Source organism: Orcinus orca, chromosome 11 (genome assembly GCF_937001465.1).
Source record: "Orcinus orca chromosome 11, mOrcOrc1.1, whole genome shotgun sequence".
NCBI lineage: Eukaryota > Metazoa > Chordata > Mammalia > Artiodactyla > Delphinidae > Orcinus > Orcinus orca.
Window position 1 is genome coordinate 78675038 of NC_064569.1, and position 23223 is coordinate 78698260.

The 23223-nt window shown below is 40.6% G+C and overlaps 1 protein-coding gene across 1 annotated transcript in view; it reads left to right on the forward strand.

Moving 5' to 3' along the window:
- CFAP54 (cilia and flagella associated protein 54) overlaps window positions 1–23223 on the forward strand; it is a 306933-nt gene that overhangs the window by 184520 nt on the left and 99190 nt on the right. The window contains exons 47-51 of the mRNA XM_033427688.2: window positions 20–142; window positions 5279–5332; window positions 10105–10312; window positions 12710–12789; window positions 14713–14882. Coding sequence (XP_033283579.2) covers window positions 20–142; window positions 5279–5332; window positions 10105–10312; window positions 12710–12789; window positions 14713–14882 — 635 coding nt within the window. The remainder of the gene's footprint in view (window positions 1–19; window positions 143–5278; window positions 5333–10104; window positions 10313–12709; window positions 12790–14712; window positions 14883–23223) is intronic.

Below are 23223 nucleotides of genomic sequence, written 5' to 3' on the forward strand. Positions count from 1 at the left end.
TTTTTTCTTTTCTTTAAAGATAGAAGTCCTTATAGATTTAGGATTCTTTTCCGAAGCCTTTCATGAGATATCCCAGATTTTTTATGGAAAAAACATGCCTTCTTCAGTACCCGCTGGCTGTAAAGCTACTGGAAGAATGAAGGTAAACCTGCCAATTCGATTCAAAGCCATTTTTAACCTTTTGAAGGTCCTTTTGAAGGCTACATTCCTAAAATCTAGGGAATGCTTCCACAAAAGGGTATTTACAAGTCTCTGGTACTGCAAACTTCTTTGTTAAGGCTGATTAGAGCTAACATCAGACATACACAAGGTTTCCTTTGTCTGAAATGGAAGAAGGGTGGGTGTCATGACGGGGAGGGGAGTGTGGTCTTGCAGTAGGTTTTTACTGTGGAATTTTGACTTTGTGTTGTCATGGACAGTCTCAGTAGACACACTGATCAGCCACTATCTCTTAGACTTTTGGGTCTGAGCTTATAATTTCTAGTTAATAGTCTTAGTCAAAATGGTCTCTCTTCATGTTTTATTTGGATATTTTGATTTATATACTTTATACCAAAGAGTTAAGCATGTGTTCACATTTCTTCTGATTTTTGTGAGGAGAGAATGTTCCTCTATTTTGTCTAGTCTTTTTTGACTGTGGGAGAGAGTTCTACCTGGCTTGCTTAATTTGTATTTGTAAGTTGCATGATTGAAGCAGCCTTGAAAATGAATACTGACCTTTATATTTAAATCAGAGTGAGCTCTTATTGTCCTCTGCTTTGGTTTTTGTGGTGATCTGGGAATCCCTGGGTGATCTTGCTTGGGGCAGATGCTTGGACCCTCATCCAAGGGCCAGCAATAAAGGAAATAGGAGGAAGCAACAAGTCAGTTCCCTGGGAGAGACCATATGTGTGAGGAGTGAGACTGGCAGACACGATACATGCTGGTGGGATTCGAATTCAGAGGACCTAAAAGAAACTGCAGAATAGTTATGTCTTGAAAACTACTTGCATAGGCAGACATATTTACATATAATGCATACATTACTTCAGTGTATATCCCTAAAAGGTTGCTGCTTTTTTCTCAATATGACTGCTACAGTGTTATAGTTTATCGTAATGAGGTTAAGTGTCAAGTTATCTACAGAAAATCCTAAGAGGGACGTTCAGTAGACGATCGGATATGTGTGTGTATGTCTATACATCTACAGTGGACCCTCTGTATCCGTGGGTTCCACGTCAGTGGCTTCAACCAACCATGGATTGAAAATATTTGGAAAAAAATTCCAGAGAATTCCAAAAGGCAAAACTTAAATTTGCATGCTAGCAGTTATTTACGTACCATTTACATTGTATTAGGCATTATAAGTAATCTAGAAATGATTTAAAGTATATGGGAGGATGTGCCTAAGTTATATGCAAATACTGTGCCATTTTATATGAGGGACTTGAGCATTGCAGATTTTGCTATGGGGGGTGGGGAATCCTGAAACCAATCCCTCACAGTTACCAAGGGACGACTGTATATTTATCTATCTAGCTGTCTATGTGGGAGTCAGTCATGTTTTTTGGTTCATTTTCTATAGCACAAACTATTTCATCTTGTTACCTGGGTTAAATTAGCAGTATTTTCTTTCTTTCTTTCTTTTTTTTAAAGTTTATTTATTTATTTTTGGCTGCGGTGGGTCTTCCTTGCTGCGCGTGGGCTTTCTCTAGTTGCGGGAGTGGGGGCTACTCTTCATTGCGGTGCGCAGGCTTCTCATTGCGGTGGCTTCTCTTGTCGCGGAGCACGGGCTCCAGGCGCACAGGCTTCAGTAGTTGTGGCATGAGGGCTCAGTAGTTGTGGCTCACAGGCTCTAGAGCGCAGGCTCAGCAGTTGTGGCACACGGGCTTAGTTGCTCCGCGGCATGTGGGATCTTCCCGGACTAGGGCTTGAACCCGTGTCCCCTGCATTGGCAGGCGGATTCTTAACCACTGCGCCACCAGGGAAGCCCCATAGCAGTATTTTCTTGCTTGCTTCTCAAGCAACAGCCTTTCCCTGTTGTAAAATAGTTTGCATTTTGTTATTTAAATTATATTTTAATTCATTTAAAAATATTTATTGAGTGCTGACTGAATACAGGCACTATTCCAGACATGGGAATAGAGCAGTAGAAAGATAAATGGAGTTATTGCCTTCCTGGAGGCATGTTACTATTGGACAGTCCAGTGAGGAAGACAAATAATAAACACATTAAGCACATAACTACATGTCAGATGGTGACATGCTCTGATGGACAATCAAGCTGAGCTGAGGGACAGGAAGTGACCAGAGCGGTGGGTAGCTGTTCTGTTGAGGGTGGTTTGGGAAGTCTCTCTAATAAGGGAGTGAAAGATTTGAGGGAACAACCTTCCAAATAGGAGGCAGTGCAAGGGCAAAGGCCTGTAAGATGTGGTTGAGGAAAACCAGGAAGGCCACGTGAGGCTGGATTAGAGAGGAGGAGGAGAGGGGGCAGGACCCAGGAGCCAGGTCATGTCGGACCGCCCAGGGCTGGGGGAGGACTGGAGTTTACTCTAAATGAGATGGGAAGCCTTGTAGAGCTTTGAACAGAGGAGTGATGGGACAGGAAGTAAATTTCAAAGAACCGCTTTGTTGCTGTTTGGGGAATGGGCTGTGGATGAGCTTGGGTATAAATGGGGAGACCAGGGAGAAGGCCTTTGCCAATGACCTGAGTGAGATGTGACAGTGGTCAGGGGTAACAGTGGTGGGAGGAGTGAAAAGTGGTAGAATTCTGGGCACATGGCAAAGGTAGAGCTGACAGCATTTGCTAATGATGGTTGAGATGTGGGATGTAAGAGAAAGAAGTCAGACCTGACTACAGAGTGTTCAATGTGAGCAGCAGGTAGCAAAGAGTTTTCATTGACTGAGATGGGGAGTCCCGCTGCCCCAAGGCAGGGGTAGAGCGTGTTAAGTGTGAGATTCCTAGTGGACAAGCAGGTGGAGATACAGCCTAGGTAGGTGTAGAGAGTATATGTTCTGGAATTCAGGGGAGAGTTTGAAGCTGCAGGTAAATTTGGGAGCATCGGCGGAAATTTAAAGTCATGGGACTGGGGGTAAGCAGCTGGGGACCAAGGCAGATAATGAAAAGTAAAAGGCAGAGGACTGAAACTTGGGGCCCTCCACATTTAGGGTCCGAAAGACAAGAAGGAAAGGGAAGCCCGTTGGGTAGAATAGGAAACGAGAGTTTTCAATGGTTACTGCTTTCACCAAAACAAATAGACAAGTGATCTGAAACTCATTTTTACAGATAAATTCCAAACTTCATTTTTTATCAACTAGTTTTCGTAAGACAAAAGTGTGGGCGAATTGTTTCCCGATGGATTATGACTTCAAATTTTGTGTTCTCAAAGTTAATTTGCAGCTTTTCCAGCTTCAGTTGGGAATTTAAAAAGTGTAATTAAAAGAGGAAGTGCGTTCAGGGTTTAAAATTAAAATAGGTGCCAACGTTATTAGGCTGCAGGCTAGTTATTTAAAGACAGGATTAATGAATTAAATTTCTGTTGTAAAGCAGTTACTGGAAAAGTCTTACAGATTATGATTGAACTTTTTTTTTTTTTTTTTTTTTTTTTTGCGGTACACGGGCCTCTCACTGTTGTGGCCTCTCCCGTTGCGGAGCACAGGCTCCAGATGCGCAGGCTCAGCGGCCATGGCTCACAGGCCTAGCTGCTCCGTGGCATGTGGGATCTTCCCAGACCGGGGCACGAACCCGTGTCCCCTGCATCGGCAGGTGGACTCTCAACCACTGCGTCACCAGGGAAGCCCTATGATTGAACTTTTCACGGGCTTTTAAAAAAATTCTATTTTTTTTTTTAATATACTCATATTTCGATTCTGCTCTCATCACCAAATCTAAAGTCCCATCATTAACTCTCTTCAAATTATATCACCAAAGGTCTCTCCCTGGATTCAGTTACTCACTTTTCAATGTGTTAAAGGAAGTAAAGAATATCTTCAAAAAAAGAAATGTTTTTAAACACTCGCCAGCACTTTCTTCCGATAAGAGCAATATGTGATGTCTTGATTTAGGGGTTCCTCAAAAGCAGATCCTGAGACAAAGATTTGGGAACAATTAGTGTGTTTGAGAGATGATTCCAGGAAGAACAGTGAGTGAGTGGGAAAGTCAGACAGGGAGACGAGGAAAACCACTCCACAGAGCATTAATGAGATCCCCGCCACGGGCAGGTGGGGCCTGCAGAGAGACTGTCTCTTGCCCCTCATTCGTAGGGGTTGCTCCCCGCACTTTCAGCCTCTCCTGAAACTCTCCTGTGGCCACAGAATGCCCTCAGTCAAAGAGGTACAGGTGCTCGAAGTAGGATACCACGCACATATGAGTGGCCTGTTCATGGAAGATGCTGGTGACTTCCAGGTGACCAAGAGGATGTGGATGTGGTGTTAGTATTGACATCTAAGAATGGGCACCTTTTAAAAAGGGCAGCTGTACCAGAAGGGATGCACCCTCATAACGATACAACAATGTTCTGTGACAAATGAATTGAATGTTTTCTAATGCAGTATTATATTTAGAGCCAAACATATTAACAGGTAATTCACAAACAAGGGAAGAACCACAAAAAGCATCATTGTGAAGAGTAATACAATTTACCTCAAACTGGCAAAAACAATTTTAAGTGCTAATACGCAATGCTATTGAAAGTGCAGTAATCCTGGCATTTTCATACAACATGGGTGGAAGGTAGATTGAGCTACCCCTTTTCAATTTTCTCAATATAGTCATATCTTATGACCCAGCACTTCTGCTTCCAGGAATCTATCCAAAGGTGATAATCAGAAATACCAGCAAAATAGTCACCAATATTTTTTAAACCAGGGCTGAATGGTGGGGTGAGGATGAGAAGTGGTCTTCTTAGATGTCTAACAATAGGAGAGAGGTTAAGTTATTATGCCACATTCATAGGATAGAACATTACTGAGCTATTAGACGAGGTTCACAAATAACTTAATGGTGTGGGAAAATAATTATGATGTAACATTTAGTGAAAAGGAATCCAAATACATATACAAAATTTTAAAATACATCAAAAAGAAATTGGTAGTAAAGACACCTAGATATTAACATTGACACCTAAAGATGTTGATTTTTGCTTTCTTCTTTATACTATACTTGTCTTTTCTGACTAGAGCATGGATTACTTTTATAATAAAAATTATATTTAAGATAGTTTTAGAACACATTAACAGTTTCATCTAAAGGAGCACTCAATACTCTTGTTTCTAATGTTAACATTTTGTATATTGACAGCTATTTCAATCATTTGATTCGGGAAAACCTCTTACTAGTAAAGAAAATATGCAGGTAAGGATAATGATATTTTATAAATACTGGATATTTAGTGTGCATAATTTTTGAGTCATTTCAATCTGTTTGGTATGTATAATCTTTGTTTCTGAGTATCTGCTGGTAATATGCTCTTCTATGTCTGGTAATGGAGTCTGATCTCCAAATATTGAGGCCAGAGATACGGTCGGACCCAAACTGATCTGGTTTTCAGGTGGAGCAAATATCAGTCACTGCTCCTCAGTTTTCAGTTACACATGCATATTCAGTTTGCTTATCTAGCCATGCCAAGTATCTAATATCTATCTTAGTTACCTAATAACTTTGATCATCAGTAAAGGATTTTGTGACAGCCCACCTGTTCAATACTGCTTTTGCTCGGATCCATTGCCCCAGTCTGAGACTGCCTCTCAGCCAATGTATGGAAGGTTTTCTTTTTTTTTTTTCTTTTTCAATTTTTTTGGAGGGTATAACTGACATATAACATTGTGTAAGTTTAAGGTGTACAATGCATTGATTTGATACGTTTATGTATTACAGTATGATTACCATCATAGCATTAGCTAAAGGAAGGTTTTCATATGACATTTTTATAAGCAATTCCTCCGATTTCCCCACTATTTTTTACAAAGAGAGGACCAGACTGCCCTTCCCAGTAGGTTTATTCTTGTCATTAATGGAATGATTGGGTTTTAAACTTTCGGTGACCTAAAAGCATTTAAATTTTATGAAGTCATTAAAAAAATCTTAGAGTCCCAGCAGTTTGTCCACTAGGAAGTGTTGGAGTGGAAGGGTGGTAGGGCAACCATTGTTAAGGGAGTTACAGAGGGGCAAGGGGTTCACACAGGCAGGTGATAGTTAATGCATATAGACGGGTACACATAGTTTTTGGGTTTTTTAAATGCTCAGAAACAGCATTCTGTTTCACTAAGTATTAATTTTTATGAAATAACTTTGAGAGACATTTCCTCAAAATTGCTTTATTTTTTTCCTCCATAATTTTGGTAGGAATTTATCTACCTTTTATTAAATGTAATCTTATTACTTTTCTATTATTGTTAATTTTATTCCACAAACTTCACTTTTAATTATGCTTCAGATGATTCATTGTTTTTGCCTTAAAATTTGTTTTAATTTATAAGCAAGTTGCCTGGAATGAAAGAACTGGTATTAGGAAGATACAAATACATATTCATCTTTCATTTTAGTGTTCTGAGACCTTGGGATGCTTCGGAATATTTATTTCTTTCCAGTCATAAATGCCAGGACATCCTAAAAACACTTCTTTTGGTTTTGGTTATGAAAGTGGTCTTGGGTATAAAAGGAATGTTTGTCTGATCTTTTTTTTTTTTTTTTTAAACAAAAAGAGACTGACAGTACTGTATAATGGAAAACCGATTTCTATTAGCTAATTAATTAAAACAGAACTGTTGGTCTGCTTAAGACGCTTCAGATTACACTTCATATTTTCTGTATAGAGGGAGAGGAAGGAGTGTTGGATAGCATTACTAATTAATCTTCTTTTGATCCTCAAGAGTTTGTGTGTAATTGTCAGGGCTCATTAAATCACTGTTTGCTGTGGATAGAAAAGAGAAACCTCCTACACACACACCCCGCCCCCAACCAGTCTGAAGTTTCTTTTCTAGATGGAGAATGTCAACCATTTCCTTAGCACGATCATTTGTTACCAGGTCAGGCTCAGAGCTGCTCCATGTCTGGCTGTTTGGCAGGTATTGCTTTCCACCCTTTAGAAGGGCTTAAGGAAGGAGAATGAACAACAGCAACAGATCTCCCCACTGCGAGCATTGCCTCATACTCTCCCAAACCGTGAGGGTTTTCTTTTTTTAGTTCATGTAAGGCAAATAATTTCTTTTTTTTTTTTTTTTTTTAGAATACATAGCCCCAGCATCTGCCTTTTATATTAATTCAACAAATATTTAATAAGAGCCTATTGTGTGCAAGGTACTCTTCTTGTGCTGTCAGATAAATACATCAGTTAATCAACAAAACAAATTCTAAGCCCTCAGGGAGCTTATATTTTAGTGGGCAAGACTAGTAATAAACATATATATGTACACGTTATAAATGAGTAAATTATATAGTATGTTAGGAGGTGAACCATGCTGTAGGGGAAAATGAACCCAGCAGCTCATAAAGGGGATTGGGAACATGGGGCTAGACTGGGGTTGTAATTTTGAATGGGACAATCAGCTTAGTCCTCACTGAGGTGACATTGGTGAACAGACCTGAAGCAGGTAAAGGTGCAAGTCCTATGAAATCTGGAGAAAGAATAATCTAAGAACAGGCTACAGTGAGTGCAAAGGCCCTGGGGCAGGATTGTCTAGCTTAGTGAGGGACATCTTGGCCAGTGTGGCTAGAGTTGTGTGAATGATGGGAGAGCAGTTGGAGACAAGGTCAGAGAGGTAACAGGGTAGATGGTGGTGGGGTGCTCAGATGGAGAAGGGCCTTGTAGGGCTTTTGTCACCTACGCTCCTACTCTGAACAAAAGGAGGAGCCACTGGAGGGTTTAGGGCAGAGGTGTGGCCTGATCTACTTGTGTTTTAAAGGGATCACTTTAGCTAATCCATTGAGTCTACTGTGTGGCAGGTACTGTCAATCAAACACATTAGTTAACCAATAATACAGACAGATTCTCAGTCCTCATGGAGCTTATACTGTGTGTGTGTGTGTGTGTGTGTGTGTGTGTGTGTGTGTTTGTGTTTGTGTGGGAGACTAGGAATACAGTTTTGGACAGGTTGAGTTTGAGATATCTGTTAGACATCCAAGTGGAAGAATTGAGTCAGAAGTTGATTATATGAGTCTTGAGTTAGAAGAGAAGTTGGAGCTAGAGACAAAAACTTGGGATTTAATCAGCATTTAGATGAGATTAAAACCATGAGCCTGATTAAGATCATCGAAGGGGAGAGAATGAGGGGATGGAAGAGGATGGAGCCCTGGGACACTCCAATATTTAGAAGTATAGGAAAAGAGGAGGAACCAGCAAAGAAGACGGAAAAGGAGTAGTGGATGTAATAGGAAAGAAACCAAGGGAGTGTGGTGGCTTGAAAGCCAAGAGAAGAAGCATTTTCAGAAGAGGGAATGATTAATAGTGTCAAATTTTGCTGAGAAATGCACTACCATAATTCACGAAGACTTAAACATGAATTTTTAAAAACATTTAATAGCTCTGCAATCAGAATGCATTTTACAGTTGTGGGCATGTGAAAGTTTAATTGGCATATAAAATAATGGTGTCTTAGATTAAAGTAACATGGCATACGAAGACTGAGAATTAACCATTAGATTTAGCCAAGTGTAGACCATTGGTGACCTTGACCAAAGGGTTTCAGTGTAAGGTTGGAGTAGGTTTAAAAGCCAATGAAAGGAGAGAGATTGGAATATTGACAACCTTGTAGGTTGTTGCTGTTAGGGGAAGTGAGAATTAGGGTAGTAACTGGAGGGGGAAGTCAGGGTATAGAGAGTTTTTGGTTTTTAAAATGGAGGTGAAGACAGCATGGCTGTGAGCTGATGGGAATGTCTCTGTAGAAAGGGAACATTTTTTTAAATTGAAGTATAGGTGATTTTCAATTTTGTGTTAATTTCTGCTATACAGCAAAATGATTCAGTTATACATATGTATATATATACATTATTTTTCATATTCTTTTACATTATGGTTTATCATAGGATACTGAATTTAGTTCTCTGTGCTATATAATAGGACTTTGTTGTTTACCCATTCCATATATAATAGTTTGTGTCTGCTAACCCCAAACTCCCAGTGCATCCCTCCCCCACCTTCTCCCCTTGGCAACCACAAGTCTGTTCTCTGTGTCTGTTTCTGTTTCATAGATAAGTTCATTTGTGTCATACTTTAGATTCCACATGTAAGTGATATCATATGGTATTTGTTAGAAAGGGCACTTATGATGTAGGAGAGAATGGCTGAGTATACCAGTGGGGACAGGACTGATGGCCTGAGTGGTGGCACCAGCCTTAGGAAGCAGGAAGGAAGGCAGGGCAGTGAGGCAGATGCTTGGATAGGTGAGAGGGGTGGAGCTGTGAGGTCTGTGGACACTACTCTGACTGCTTCAGTTTTCTCATTTAAGTATAGGAAGCAAGGTTACTAGCTGGGAGGGGCATTGGGGAGAAAGTGTTAGAATTTAGAAACAAGAAGAGCATGAAATGGTTGTCTAGGAGACAGCAAGAGTGAATGGACTGGGAAAATGCAGGATGATGACCAGGTGGCACTGAGGTTTGATCAGGAACTTAAAGTGGTACCACTTAGCATGATTGCCAAGGAAGTGTGCATGCAAGGGAGGGGACCAGGAAGTGGAGGGAGTCCTCAAGGTGGGGATTCTCATGACTGACACAGATTCTAAGTTGGGAAGGGGTTTGCGTATCCTCCCGTCCTTCCCCTTTTTCCCATCCTGCGAGCTCTAATTTACTCGAACTAAAGCAGAGCGGCCAGCACGCATGGCTGATGAGCTTTGTCAGTTGCTCCATTTTGATAAGGTGTCCCCTCCTCGCTGTCGGCACTGGGCTCACTCTGTGTGGCAGGGCTGGCCTCATGGGGCGGGTAACCAACTGGTGGGAAACGGCAGGACCACTGTGGACCTGCTGGCATCGTTGTGACGCCTCTCTCAACGGACCTGCCGATTATGTTCCCTCATGTCTCTCCCTGAATTCCTTCACCCTGCACCAAATGAGGACTGCAGAAGGGGACTGAAGCTAATAATATCTGAAAACAGTATTTTACTACTTTGTCTTTTTTTTAAATTTTTTTTTAGGCACTTGATGATTTAATAAATGAAGGCTTGCCTCTAATTCTGGTTACGGTCGGTCAGCAACATCTCTTAAATAAGTTTGCCTTTGTTAAAGCATACTTTTTAGTAAATGTGGCTGCAACAATAAATTGTATCCCAGAACACAAAATGAAACCAGTCTGCCATGGTCTTATTAATGAGAAAAACAGACCAAACCTCCCAAACTTGAAAGGTAATCTTTTGTTCTATTTTTTTTTTGCTTATTTCTCTTTCTATTCTCTTTCCCCACCTATCCCCCACTCTACCCCCCAATAATCCATATGAACATTCCAGTAGATATTCTTTCATGGTTTTCTCTGAGCTCACTTAATGACACACATATGTGCTTATGTCTAGGTACCTGCCTATCCATATCCACCAATATATCTGCGTATTTGTCCACTTTCTTACATTATATACAGTTGACCCTTGAACAACACAGGTTTGAATTGCACAGGTCTGTTTATACACCAATATTTTTCAATAGTGAATATTACATTACTGCACAATCTGTGGCTGGTTGAATCTGCAGATGCTGAACTGTGGATACAGAGGACCGTCTATACCAAGTGCCAACTATAAATTATACGTGGATTTTCACCTGCATGGAGGGTCAGTGTCCCTAACCCCCATGTTGATCAAGGGTCAGCTGCACATACAAAATAGGATTTGTCATTTATTTAAGAAATGATGTATTTTACATTTTTCTGCCTCTTGCATTTCTTATGTAAAAAACTTTGCTAAGCCACTCCAAGTCAGCTGATTTGCTTTGGTCCCCTAAACCGGCTGTGTGGTGTTTTATGCTGTGAACAGCCCGTGGTTTATTCAGCCATTCCCCTGTTGTGCATTCACTTTGTTTCTAGGGAACAGTGTGGAAGCACTACATATCCATACTGTAGTGTATATTTCTATAGGATAAGATACCCATGGATGGGATTTATGGCCCATATATACACATAAAACTATATACATATTTTTCAAATGAATTAATGTTGCCTTAAAAATAGGTGTTTTTTTTTTTTTTTAACCACTAAGTATGATGTTAACTGTGGGTTTTTCATAGATGTCCTTTATCAGCTAGAAGAATTTCTCTTCTATTCCTAGGTTGTTGAGTGATTTTATCATGAAAAGGTGTTGGATTTTATTAAATGCTTTTCCTGTGTCTATTAAGATGATTATATGGTCTTTGTTTTTTATTCTATCTGTAGGCATGTATTATATTGGTTGATTTTTGAGTGTTTAACCAACCTTGCTTTCTTGGGATAAATCCCACTTGGTCATGTTGTATATAATTCTTTTTATATGTTGCTGGATTGTTTGCTAGGATTTTGTTGAAGATTTTTGCATCCATATTCATAACATGTATTGTGTAGTTTTCTTATGGTGTCTTTGTCTAGTTTTAGTATCAGAATAATACTGGCCTCTGTTTTAAAGTGTAAGTTTTATTATTATTCAGGTGTGGTGAGGCCAACAGATCAGGAGATGGCTGCCATTGAAAACAGAGTTTGTTATTTACAGCTCCCAAGAGGGCGGGGCATGCTACAACATGGGAGGGCCACACGGGTTGGGGTCACTCAGGAGGCAGAGAGAGCAGGAGAAAGAGGTGGATTAACCTCTTGCCAGGATTTCTCATGTTCTGGTATCATCCTAGCGTTCCTCCGTTTCTATCCTTGCCTGTCTCTCACTTTCCCTTAGGGGAGAAGACCTAGTCCCAGATCTTTCTCCTGGGCCCTCCCTCATACTCAGCTGACCCTCTAGCTCCAGAGTCTCCTAATTTAGGAGAAGAGCCAGGCAAATTGAAGTTGGAAGAAGGGAGGAAGTCAGGTGTGTTCAGTTCCATGTTATTCTGGACTCCCTCTTCCACTTGACAAACTTAGTCTCTTTAGGTGGGTAATTTGTGCATTAATTCCTAGTCAAATAATGACTTGTAGTTTTTCTCCCTTCTGTAGTCTAGAAGCCAGGCTTACTATAGCAGGCAAAGTTTGTGATCTAAATTCTCTCAATGCTCCCTCGCTCAGAATGAGGGCTAACTTTGGATTGTGGGTAGGAATTTTGAGATATTTGAGGATTGTAGTTTGTGCTGTTCCAAATGGTCTCACTCTCTGCTCTTAGAGTGAGGGGCATGAACTGACACTTCCAAGGAGGTCTTGGAGCATATCAGCAGAACTGACACTTCAAGGAGATCTTATCAAGATATTATAAATATCTGGAAGACCCAAAATATTGGGTTGGCCAAAAAATTCGTTTGGGTTTTTCCTAACAGCTTACGAAAAACCTGAACGAACCTTCTGGCCAACCCAATTCTTTGAAGACCTTAAGGGGTCCTGGGATCCCAGGTGAGGAACCACTATTTTATATCAGTAGCCGATAACTTGAATGGCATCACCAAGCCATTCAGAATTTAAGAATCAGCCTGTCTTCTAATGTCTGATATTTAGGGACCATTTGATAGAGCAGTGTGTTTCTAATTATCATTGTGGTTGTTTCTAAACATTAAATTTCCCAACTAATGATGAGTTTTGTAAATTAGAATTAATATTTAAGCTAACCACAGATATCCTTAGTTCTTCCAAAATGTTGTGTCTTATAGAGGTGTGTTTAAAGGATGAGGGAGGCTTACTTTGTCACCTTACACAAATGAAAGAGGACTTCGCACTTAGCACACTAAAGGTAAGTTTAAAAGAATTTTCAAATCATAGTGAATCCGTTACCGGAAAGCCCACTGTTAGGCCCTGGACAAGTCAACTTTCAGGACTGTGCTTACTCACTTAGTTTTTCTTGCCTAAGCATGGGTTGGGGCCAGGGATGGAGTCTACTCTCCATGAGAAAAGCAGATGCCGAGAGGTGTCAGACTTTGACCTTTTAACTTGATTAAGTTTCCGTGGGGAATAAGATTTATTATCTGATGGGATTTGAGCATTCCATGCCCTGTTTGGTGTTTCCTAATAATAATAGTGATAACAGGAACAACAACAGTACCATTTATTCAGTGCTTACTATGTGACAGGCACTTTGCATGATTATTTAATTCTCACAACTCTGTGATGTACATATTAATCATTTTTGAACTGTACTGTGCTGAACCATGAATAAACTGAGGCTTAGACAGTAAGAAATTCACTAATGCCATACAACTAATAAAATACAGATTACGTTCTTAACCATTATACTAAATTACCCTAGTCCTTATATAGTATTTACTGCTCTATACAAACAAGGTTTTAGAGACCTGTTCCTTGAAAGATTGGTTGGTCCCTTTCCTTTTTGCCATGTTCCTATTTAGTATTGCTATTGCTATTTAGTATTGATTGTCAACTGTAAAATCTCATTATCTTTACATTACCAGTTAGGTTACCATAGTTTAATTTGAAATACAGTTGATCCTCATTATTCACAGATTCAGTATCTGCTAACTTGCTTATCTGCTAAAATTTAATTGTAACTCCCAAATCAATACTCTTTGCTCCTTGGTGGTCATTTGGGGACAGGCACAGAGCATAGAAAACTCTATGAGTTGAGTTGCCTGATATGCACATTCCCAGCTGAGCTGAACAAGGCAATGCTGACTTTTTCTTTCCACTTTCATACTATAAACAAGTGTCCTTTTCATTTATTGCCAAGCTTTTTGCATTTTTGTGGGGTCTTTTGTTGATCTTTTCACTATTTGAAATGGCCCCTAATGCATAGTGCTGAAGAGCTGTCTAGTAATCCTAAGTGCAAGGAGGCTGTGATGTGCCTTTTGGAGAAAATATGTGTGTTAGACAACTTCAATCAGGCATGAGTTGTAGAGTTATTGGCTGTGAGTTCAAGGTTAATGAATCTACGCTGTATATTCAATAATGTGTCTTTAAACATAAACACACATTAAACAAGGTTATATCAGCTGACAAAAATGGTGTGACCAGAGGCTCGTAGGAACCTATCCCTGTATTTCCCTAGGAGCAATGCTTCAGTATTAGCTGACTCAGTGTTTGCAGCAACTTTCTAGAACACAGCTACTATGAATAAGCAAGTATGGGCACTGGCTGTGCATGCAATAAAGGGTCACTGCCCTACACACTTACTCTTTTTTTTTTTTTTAAACATCTTTATTGGAGTATAATTGCTTTACAGTGGCGTGTTAGTTTCTGCTTTATAACAAAGTGAATCAGTTATACATATACATATGTTCCCATATCTCTTCCCTCTTGCATCTCCCTCCCTATCCCACCCCTCTAGGTGGTCACAAACCACCTAGCTGATCTCCCTGTGCTATGCGGCTACTTCCCACTAGCTATCTATTTTACGTTTGGTAGTGTATATATGTCCATGCCACTCTCTCACTTTGTCACAGCTTACCCTTCCCCCTCCCTATATCCTCAAGTCCATGCTCTAGTAGGTCTGCTACACACTTACTCTTGCCATTACTTCCCTTTTCATTCCCTGTTGTCACTGTTCACTGAGCTCTCTTCTCTGATGATTTTGTTCAGATTTACTTTTAGGTCTTCCATTCATTGTTACTTTTCAGTACATGAGAAATATTTGATGAATAAGAATGAGACATGATTTGTATTATTTCTGAACTTGGGTGATTGTGTGTTTTTCTTTCTTTAGTCAATTTTACTGACAGAAGCTGAAGACAGGCTCAACTTCCTTGTGTCAGAGATGGAGAATCCAGGCCATAAGAACCTCTCTCAGTGTTCGGCTGGCAAGCTAGAGATTGTGGTGGAGGTCAGGCTGCAGCTGGCTGCAGTCGCCCTGCAGAGACACCGGGCAGCATACAGGCGAGTCTCGGCATCACAGTTTCTTCCTCACTCTGATTTGTTAAAATATACCTAAATTTTATAAATTCCTAGATTAATAGAGCAGACTTGCTTTTTATTATTCAGGAGAGTTTTCACACATTACTACATTTAAAACTATAATTCTCAACAAATTAATTGGTTTATTAAAGCATATAGCTAGGATGTTTTATGTGAAACATAAACAAAGTCACAGAGTTCTCCTTTTTAATTAATAATTTATTTTTAAAAGGCAGAACCTAAATTCCTTATAGCTTTTTTTACAGATAACACCTATGGAGTGTTTTCTCCCTAGACAACCGATAAAAACATTAAAAACAAGCTCTATTTTGAAAAAGTAACATCTCCTGAACTATGCTGTGCTCAACCACTTAATAAACTATTGTAGGTGGCTCATTTTTAAAATGTGATGCAGTTGCTAATGTCAGATCTTTCTTTTGTTCATTGATTCATTCATATATAGTGACCAGTATCTGCTAACTGCCTCACTGTTGGGCTCTGATCTAGGCACCAAGGAGACAAAGATGAATAGAACATAGTTTCTGTATTCATAAGCTCATAGACATACAAACACTTGCATAGTTAAAAATACTTCTCAGTGATTTTTTAGTATTGAATAATATAGAAATATACTTTCAGGAACTTCCCATATCATTTATTATAAACACCTCTGTCGTGAGAACACTTTCAATAGTGATTCTTTGAATAATAAGCAAATTTCTTATCTTACCATTCATTAATTCATTCAACAAGTAATTTGGGGGCACCTACGATATTCTAGGCATGGTCCTAAGTTCTGTATCCTAACACTGATATATACAGTATACACAAAATATATAACAATATTGACAAAAATCCTACCCTCATGGAGTTTATATTCTAATAGATAATAAACAGGCTGACAATAAACTGTAAACCTAACAAGTAAGTAAATTATATAGTGTGGCCAAAAATAAGTGTTATGGAGAATATCAGGGGTAGAGGCAGGGGGAGGAGGAGGGGTTATCCTGTTAAAACTGTGCAGTTGTAATAAAGAGAATGACTCCATTTAGATGTTCGTTAACTGACTGCTTTGAAGCTCCGCCACCCCCGTCCCCTCTGCCCCACACCTGGGCAAGCAGAGGAGAAAGCCTAGCTGCCCCCTCCTTTGGTGCTGGTGGGACGTTTAAATCACACCGACCTGGCCCACACATGGGAACTCTTACCCCAGCGCCACCCATTAACTACTATAAAGCCCAGCCAGTCTCCTTTCTCTTTTCTCTCAAGACATTTGCAGCCTGTTTGGGAGGCTGCCCTGCTCTTCCTGGATAGTCTCACTGTGGGAGGAATCAACCTGTTCACACTCCCTTGATGTGTATGGCATCAGTCTTGACATCTGCACCAAATTTTGGGTGGTCAGGGTAGGCTTTATTGATGAGGTGACATGTGAACAAATAAACGTGGGGGCCCTTGCAAATACCTGTAGATGGAGTGTTGCAGGCCATGGGAACATGCCTGATACATGTTTAAGGGACAGCACGGGGTCTCTTGTGGCTAGAATGGAGCGAGCGAGAGTTTTAAGAGAGATGTTCAAAGAGGTCATCCTTGATGGGGGAGGCAGATTATATAGGACCTTCTGGCCAGGGTGAAGACTTCTGCTTTTACTCTGAGGGAAGTAAGGAGTCATTGTATTGTTTCAAGCAGAGGAATGACATCATCTGATTTTCACTTCAAAGGGATAACCCTGGTTTTTAGGTTGAGAATTGACTGTAAGAGGGAAAGGGTTTGAAAGCAGGGAGATCAGCTGGGGAAGCTGCTATAATAAGAAGAAATATGTTAGTGGCTCTGATCAGGGCCGTAGCACTAGAGGTAGTGATAAGTCGGATTCTGGGTATATTTTGAAAGTAGAGCCATTAGAATTTGCTGATGGATTGGCTGTAGAGTGGTGAGAAAAAGAGAGGAGTTACAAAAGAAGTTGTCCCTAGCCACAGTGGGGAAGATTGTGGCGGTACAGCTTATATAGGGGAAAGATCTGAAGTTAGATTTTGGACGCGTTTAGACTATGTCCCTTGGAGGTGCAACTGAAAATGTCAAATATTCTTGGAGTCTTTAGAATACAGATAGTATTTCAAGCCTTTAAATGAATGAGATTCCTTAGGGAATGTGAGTAGATGAAAGAAAGAGAAGGACCAAGGACTGAGGGTTGGGTTTGGTTGGAGACTGGGGAGAAAATGAGGAACCAGCAGAGGAGACTGAGAAGAAATGACCAGTAAATATATGAAGACCAGGAGATTATGAAATCCTGAAAGCCAAGTGAAGAAAGTATATCAGGGAGAATGGAGTGATCGACTCTGCCAAAAGCTCCAGATAGACTGAGATGAGAATAGAGAATTGACCATTGCATGATTTAGCAACATGGAGGTCACTGGTGACCTCGGCAGGAGTAATTTAAAAGGCAGTGGGGGAAAGAGCATATTTAGAGTGGTTTTATGGGAAAATGGGAGGAGAGAAATTGGAACCTGCAAGTAAAGATGATTCTTTTGAGGAGTTTTACAGTAAAGGGGAGTAGAGGAATAGGATGTCAGCAGCTGGTAGAAGTAGGGTCAAGACAAATTTTCTTGAGATGGGAGCAGCGATGATGTATTATATGCTAATGAAAGTGACCCAGCAGAGAGGGCAAATTTGATGCTCTGATATAATTGGTACACAGTAGGGTAGGATCCCAGTCCAGTCTTCTTTGTTTCTCTAATACAGAATGAAACTGTCCCCTAGCTTGGGATTCCACAGTGGTCTCTGGGGACCAGCAAGGAAACTGCTGCCTGCCCTGGATGGAAAAAGAGTAACCCAAGAGGAATCAGTTTCTTCAGATCAATGCTATTGGCAGTTGCGGGGTCCAAACTGGCACTGACAATGAAATGCAGAAACCCTGAGAAATTAACTTTGAAACTGATCCTGACATCACAGAGCTGGAGCAGAGGCAAAACCAAAACTGTCTCATAGAGATTATCTAGGAAATGCAGGACTCTCATGGAAAATAACTGCCGGTAAAGGTAGCACAGAGTCAAATATCATAAACCGAATGAAGAAAGAGCCACAGAAGAGAGTGAGCAGGCACAACAAATGGCAGCTTCCCAGCCCAAGAAATAAACTGTTCAGAGATGTGAAGGATGGAAGAGAATGAGATGAGATAAAAAAGGAACAGATGAATTTAGAAAAAAAAAACTAAATAGAAATTTTAGAAATGAAAAATATAATTACTGAATGAAAAGGAGAAATGATCAAATTGGATGGAAACAAATTTTTTTTTCCCTCAACTTTCTCATTATACTAAAATTCCATGTTTTAAGTTCTATGCATTAGATTCAGAATTTGGAAAGAGAGTTAATTTTTTAGATGGCCCTTCTCTTTAAACAGGAGAAGCCCTCCTGTAGCCTTTGCAAAGGGGAAATCAATTCAGCAGAAATCCCCCTTTGCTTTTGCTTAGATTGGAAACAGACAATTGTCTCATCAGTGGGAGCCTTGACTGAAGGCTATTCCATGATTAACCACATCTAAATTTGATTTTATGCTAGAGACAGTATAGGTTTTGGGGAATTTAAAATTTCTGTGGTTTGTAAGCAGCGATGAAGGTTCATAATGTCAGTTTGGAGCAGTGATTCTCCAAGTGTGGTCTTCAGACCTGTGGGCGTTCCTGAAACTCAGGGAGGTCTGTAAGGTCAGAACTATTTTTATAGTAGTTTATAACATAGTAAACTATGTTTATAATAGTTTATAAAACTAAGAGGTTGCTTGCCTTTTTCACTGTGTTGTTATTTGCACTGATGCTGAAAAAGCAACAGTGGTAAAACTTCCGGTAGCTCACCACGAATCAAAGCAGTGACATCAAACCGAACTAGTAGCCATTCTGTTCTTCACTGCTGCACGCTTGCAATTAAAAAAAAAAAAAGCCAGATTTACGTAAGAATGCCTTTGATGAAGCAGTAGAATCTGTTATATTTATAAATACCTATTCTTGAATGTAGTTTTAATATTCTGTGGGAATATATTAAGTGGGAAATATACCTCAAGCACTTCTGCTGCATATCACAGTCTGATGGTTATCTTGAGGAACAGCACACATGTGGATGAACCGAGAGCTGAACAAGCTGTTTTTTTCATGGAACAACATTTTTATTTGAAAAAACAACTGACAAACCATGATTATGCAGACTTGGGTATTTGACAGGTATTCTGCTGAAAATGAGCAAAACGAACATGCCACTTCTAGGAAAACAACTAATAGTTTTTGTTGTCAATGATAAAATCTAAACTTTCATAGAAAAATTGGATTTTTGGAAAATTTGTATTTGCCGTCATGAGCTTGACAGTTTTCTAATGCTTAAATTTTTTTGATGAGACTGGTGGTGATAGTAACGAGCATCGTTTTTTAAAAACTGTGTAATGAAATGCTTCAACATTAAGGGAATCTATTTAACTCAGGGAGCTAATGTTTTCCAAATGGCCAGTGCATGATGTTCCAAAATCCTGGTTAACAAGATAGACTGATAGATTTTCATGTAACAGAGTAGGAAAAGTTCATCAGTTATGGTAGTAGATTCCACATAGCAACAAACTTTTAAGAAACTATCATTTGTCACATGTTGGTATAGTATCAAGGAAGAATATTCACAATTATTTGAAGAGGCTCTTAAAATACTCCTCCCACATTCAATAACTATCTGTGTGAGACCTAGTCTTCTTCATACGCTTCATCCAAAACATTATGTCACAACAGACTGAATATAGAAGCAGATATGAAAGTCTTCTATTAAGCAGATTTTCTCTTTTTAAGCCAGATGTTAAAGAGATTTGCAAAAATGCAAAAACAATGGAATCCTTCTCACTATTTTTTGGTTTTTGAAAATATATTTTCCATAAAAATACATTATTTATATTAAATATAATGGGTTTATGATTTTTATTTTTAAATGAATTAATAAATGTTAAGTTAAACATTTCTCCATTTAATTTCCAGTATGGTAAATATTGATAGAGCTCTTTGGGGTTTCTTAATAATCTTTAATGATGTAAATGGGTGCTGAGAGTAAAAACACTTGAGGCCCACTCGTTTAGAGTATTGTCACATTTGTAGCTATCTTTAAGAATACAATGGTGACACCAGAAATACATCTACGCGTGGAACAACTCCTACGGAGCACCTACTGAACGCTGGCAGAAGACCTCAGACCTCCCAAAAGGCAAGGAACCCCCCACGTACCTGGTTAGGGCAAAAGAAAAAACTAAACAGAGACAAAAGGATAGGGACGGGTCCTGCACCAGCGGGAGAGAGCTGTGAAGGAGGAAAAGTGTCCACACACTAGGAAGCCCCTTCGCGGGTGGAGACTTCGGGAGGCGGAGTGGGGGAGCTTGGGAGCCGCGGAGGAGAGCACAGCAACAGGGGTGCGGAGGGCAAAGCGAACAGATTCCAGCGCAGAGGATCAGGCCGACCGGAACTCACCAGCCGAGAGGCTTTTCTGCTCGCCCGCCTGGGCGGGCGGGACTGGGAGCTGAGGCGCCGGCTTTTGTCGGAGCGCCGGGAGAGGACTGAGGTTGGCGGCGTGAACACAGCCTGCAGGGCGTTAGTGCACCGCGGCTGGCCGGGAGAGAGTCCGGGGAAAAGTCTGGACCTGCCGAAGAGGCAAGAGACTTTTACGTCCCTCTTTGTTTCCTGGTGCACGAGGAGAGGGGATTAAGAACGCTGCTTGAGAGAGCTCCAGGGACGGGCGCGAGCCGCGGCTAAAAGTGCGGAGCCCAGAGACAGACATGAGACGCTAAGGCCGCTGCTGCCGCCACCAGGAGGCCTGTGTGCGAACACAGGTCACTAGCCACACGCCCTTCCGGGGAGCCTGTGCAGCCCGCCACTGCCAGGGTCCCGGGATCCAGGGACAACTCGCCCGGGAGATCGCACGGCGCGCCTCAGGCTGCAACGTCACGCCGGCCTCTGCCGCTGCAGGCCCGCCCCACACTCCGTGACCCTCCCTACCCCCCGGCCTGAGTGAGCCAGAGCCTCCGAATCAGCGGCTCCTTTAACCCCGTCCTGTCTGAGCAAAGAACAGACGCCCTCCGGCGACCTACACGCACAGGCGGGGCCAAATCCAAAGCTGAGCCCCTGGGAGCTGTGAGAACAAAGAAGAGAAAGGGAAATCTCTCCCAGCAGCCTCAGAAGCAGCGGATTAAAGCTCCACAATCAACTTGATATACCCTGCATCTGTGGAATACCTGAATAGTCAACGAATCATCCCAAATTAAGGAGCCCTGTGGATGAAAGGCTCTTGGTGCTGCAGCCAGGAGTCAGTGCTGTGCCTCTGAGGTGGGAGAGCCAACTTCAGGACACTGGTCCACAAGAGGCCTCCCAGCTGCACATAATATCAAACAGCAAAAATCTCCGAGAGATCTCCATCTCAACGCCACCACCCAGCTTCACTCAACGACCAGCAAGCTACAGTGCTGGACATCCTATGCCAAACAACTAGCAAGACAGGAACACAACCCCACCCATTAGCAGAGAGGCTGCCCAAAATCATAATAAGTCTACAGACACCCCAAAACACACCACCAGACGTGGACCTGCCCACCAGAAAGACAAGATCCAGCCTCATCCACCAGAACACAGGCACTAGTCCCCTCCACCAGGAAGCCTACACAACCCACTGAACCAACCTTAGCCACTGGGGACAGACACAAAAAACAACAGGAACTACGAACCTTCAGCCTGCAAAAAAGGAGACCCCAAACACAGTAAGATAAGCAAAATGAAAAGACAGAAAAACACACAGCAGATGAAGGAGCAAGATAAAAACCCACCAGACCTAACAAATGAAGAGGAAATAGGCAGTCTACCGGAAAAAGAATTCAGAATAATGATAGTAAGGTTGATCCGAAATCTTGGAGATAGAATGGACAATAGAATGGACAAAATGCAAGAATCAGTTAACAAGGACCTAGAAGAACTAAAGATGAAACAGGCAACGATGAACAACACAATAAATGAAATTAAAAGTACTCTAGATGGGATCAATAGCAGAATAACTGAGGCAGAAGAACGGATAAGTGACCTGGAAGATAAAATAGTGGAAATAACTACTGCAGAGCAGAATAAAGAAAAAAGAATGAAAAGAACTGAGGACAGTCTCAGAGACCTCTGGGACAACATTAAACGCACCAACATTCGAATTATAGGGGTTCCAGAAGAAGAAGAGAAAAAGAAAGGGACTGAGAAAATATTTGAAGAGATTATAGTTGAAAACTTCCCTAATATGGGAAAGGAAATAGTTAATCAAGTCCAGGAAGCACAGAGAGTCCCATACAGGATAAATCCAAGGAGAAATACGCCAAGACACATATTAATCAAACTGTCAAAAATTAAATACAAAGAAAACATATTAAAAGCAGCAAGGGAAAAACAACAAATAACACACAAGGGAATCCCCATAAGGTTAACAGCTGATCTTTCAGCAGAAACTCTGCAAGCCAGAAGGGAGTGGCAGGACATATTGAAAGTGTTGAAGGAGAAAAACCTGCAACCAAGATTACTCTACCCAGCAAGGATCTCATTCAGATTTGATGGAGAAATTAAAACCTTTACAGACAAGCAAAAGCTGAGAGAGTTCAGCACCACCAAACCAGCTCTACAACAACTGCTAAAGGAACTTCTCTAGGCAAGAAACACAAAAGAAGGAAAAGACCTACAATAACAAACCCCAAACAATTAAGAAAATGGGAATGGGAACACACATATCGATAATTACCTTAAATGTAAATGGACTAAATGCTCCCACCAAAAGACACAGATTGGCTGAATGGATACAAAAACAAGACCCATATATTTGCTGTCTACAAGAGACCCACTTCAGACCTAGAGACACATACAGACTGAAAGTAAGGGGACGGAAAAAGGTATTTCATGCAAATGGAAACCAAAAGAAAGCTGGAGTAGCAATTCTCATATAAGTTATATATATATATATATATATATATATATATATATATATATATGTAGTTTGCTTGAGTGCAGTGTTTTTTGTTTTCTGTACTGAATTCATTAGCATGGGTCGGTATAAAATTTAGCATAGGTCAATATGTAATTTGTAAACTAATAAGGTCTTAAAAGTGAGGAATTAAGTCTTTTAAATTTAATTATTTATTGCAAAGAGCAGAATAGCATACATAAACAGGTGCCTAAGGAAAACTTGTATTCTAATATGGAACTCTCATGAACACCTTTTTTTTTTCTTCTAACGGTATGATAGTAGGCCATTTGATTATTTTTATGGCTTTAACTTTACAACAATGAAATATTCGTAAA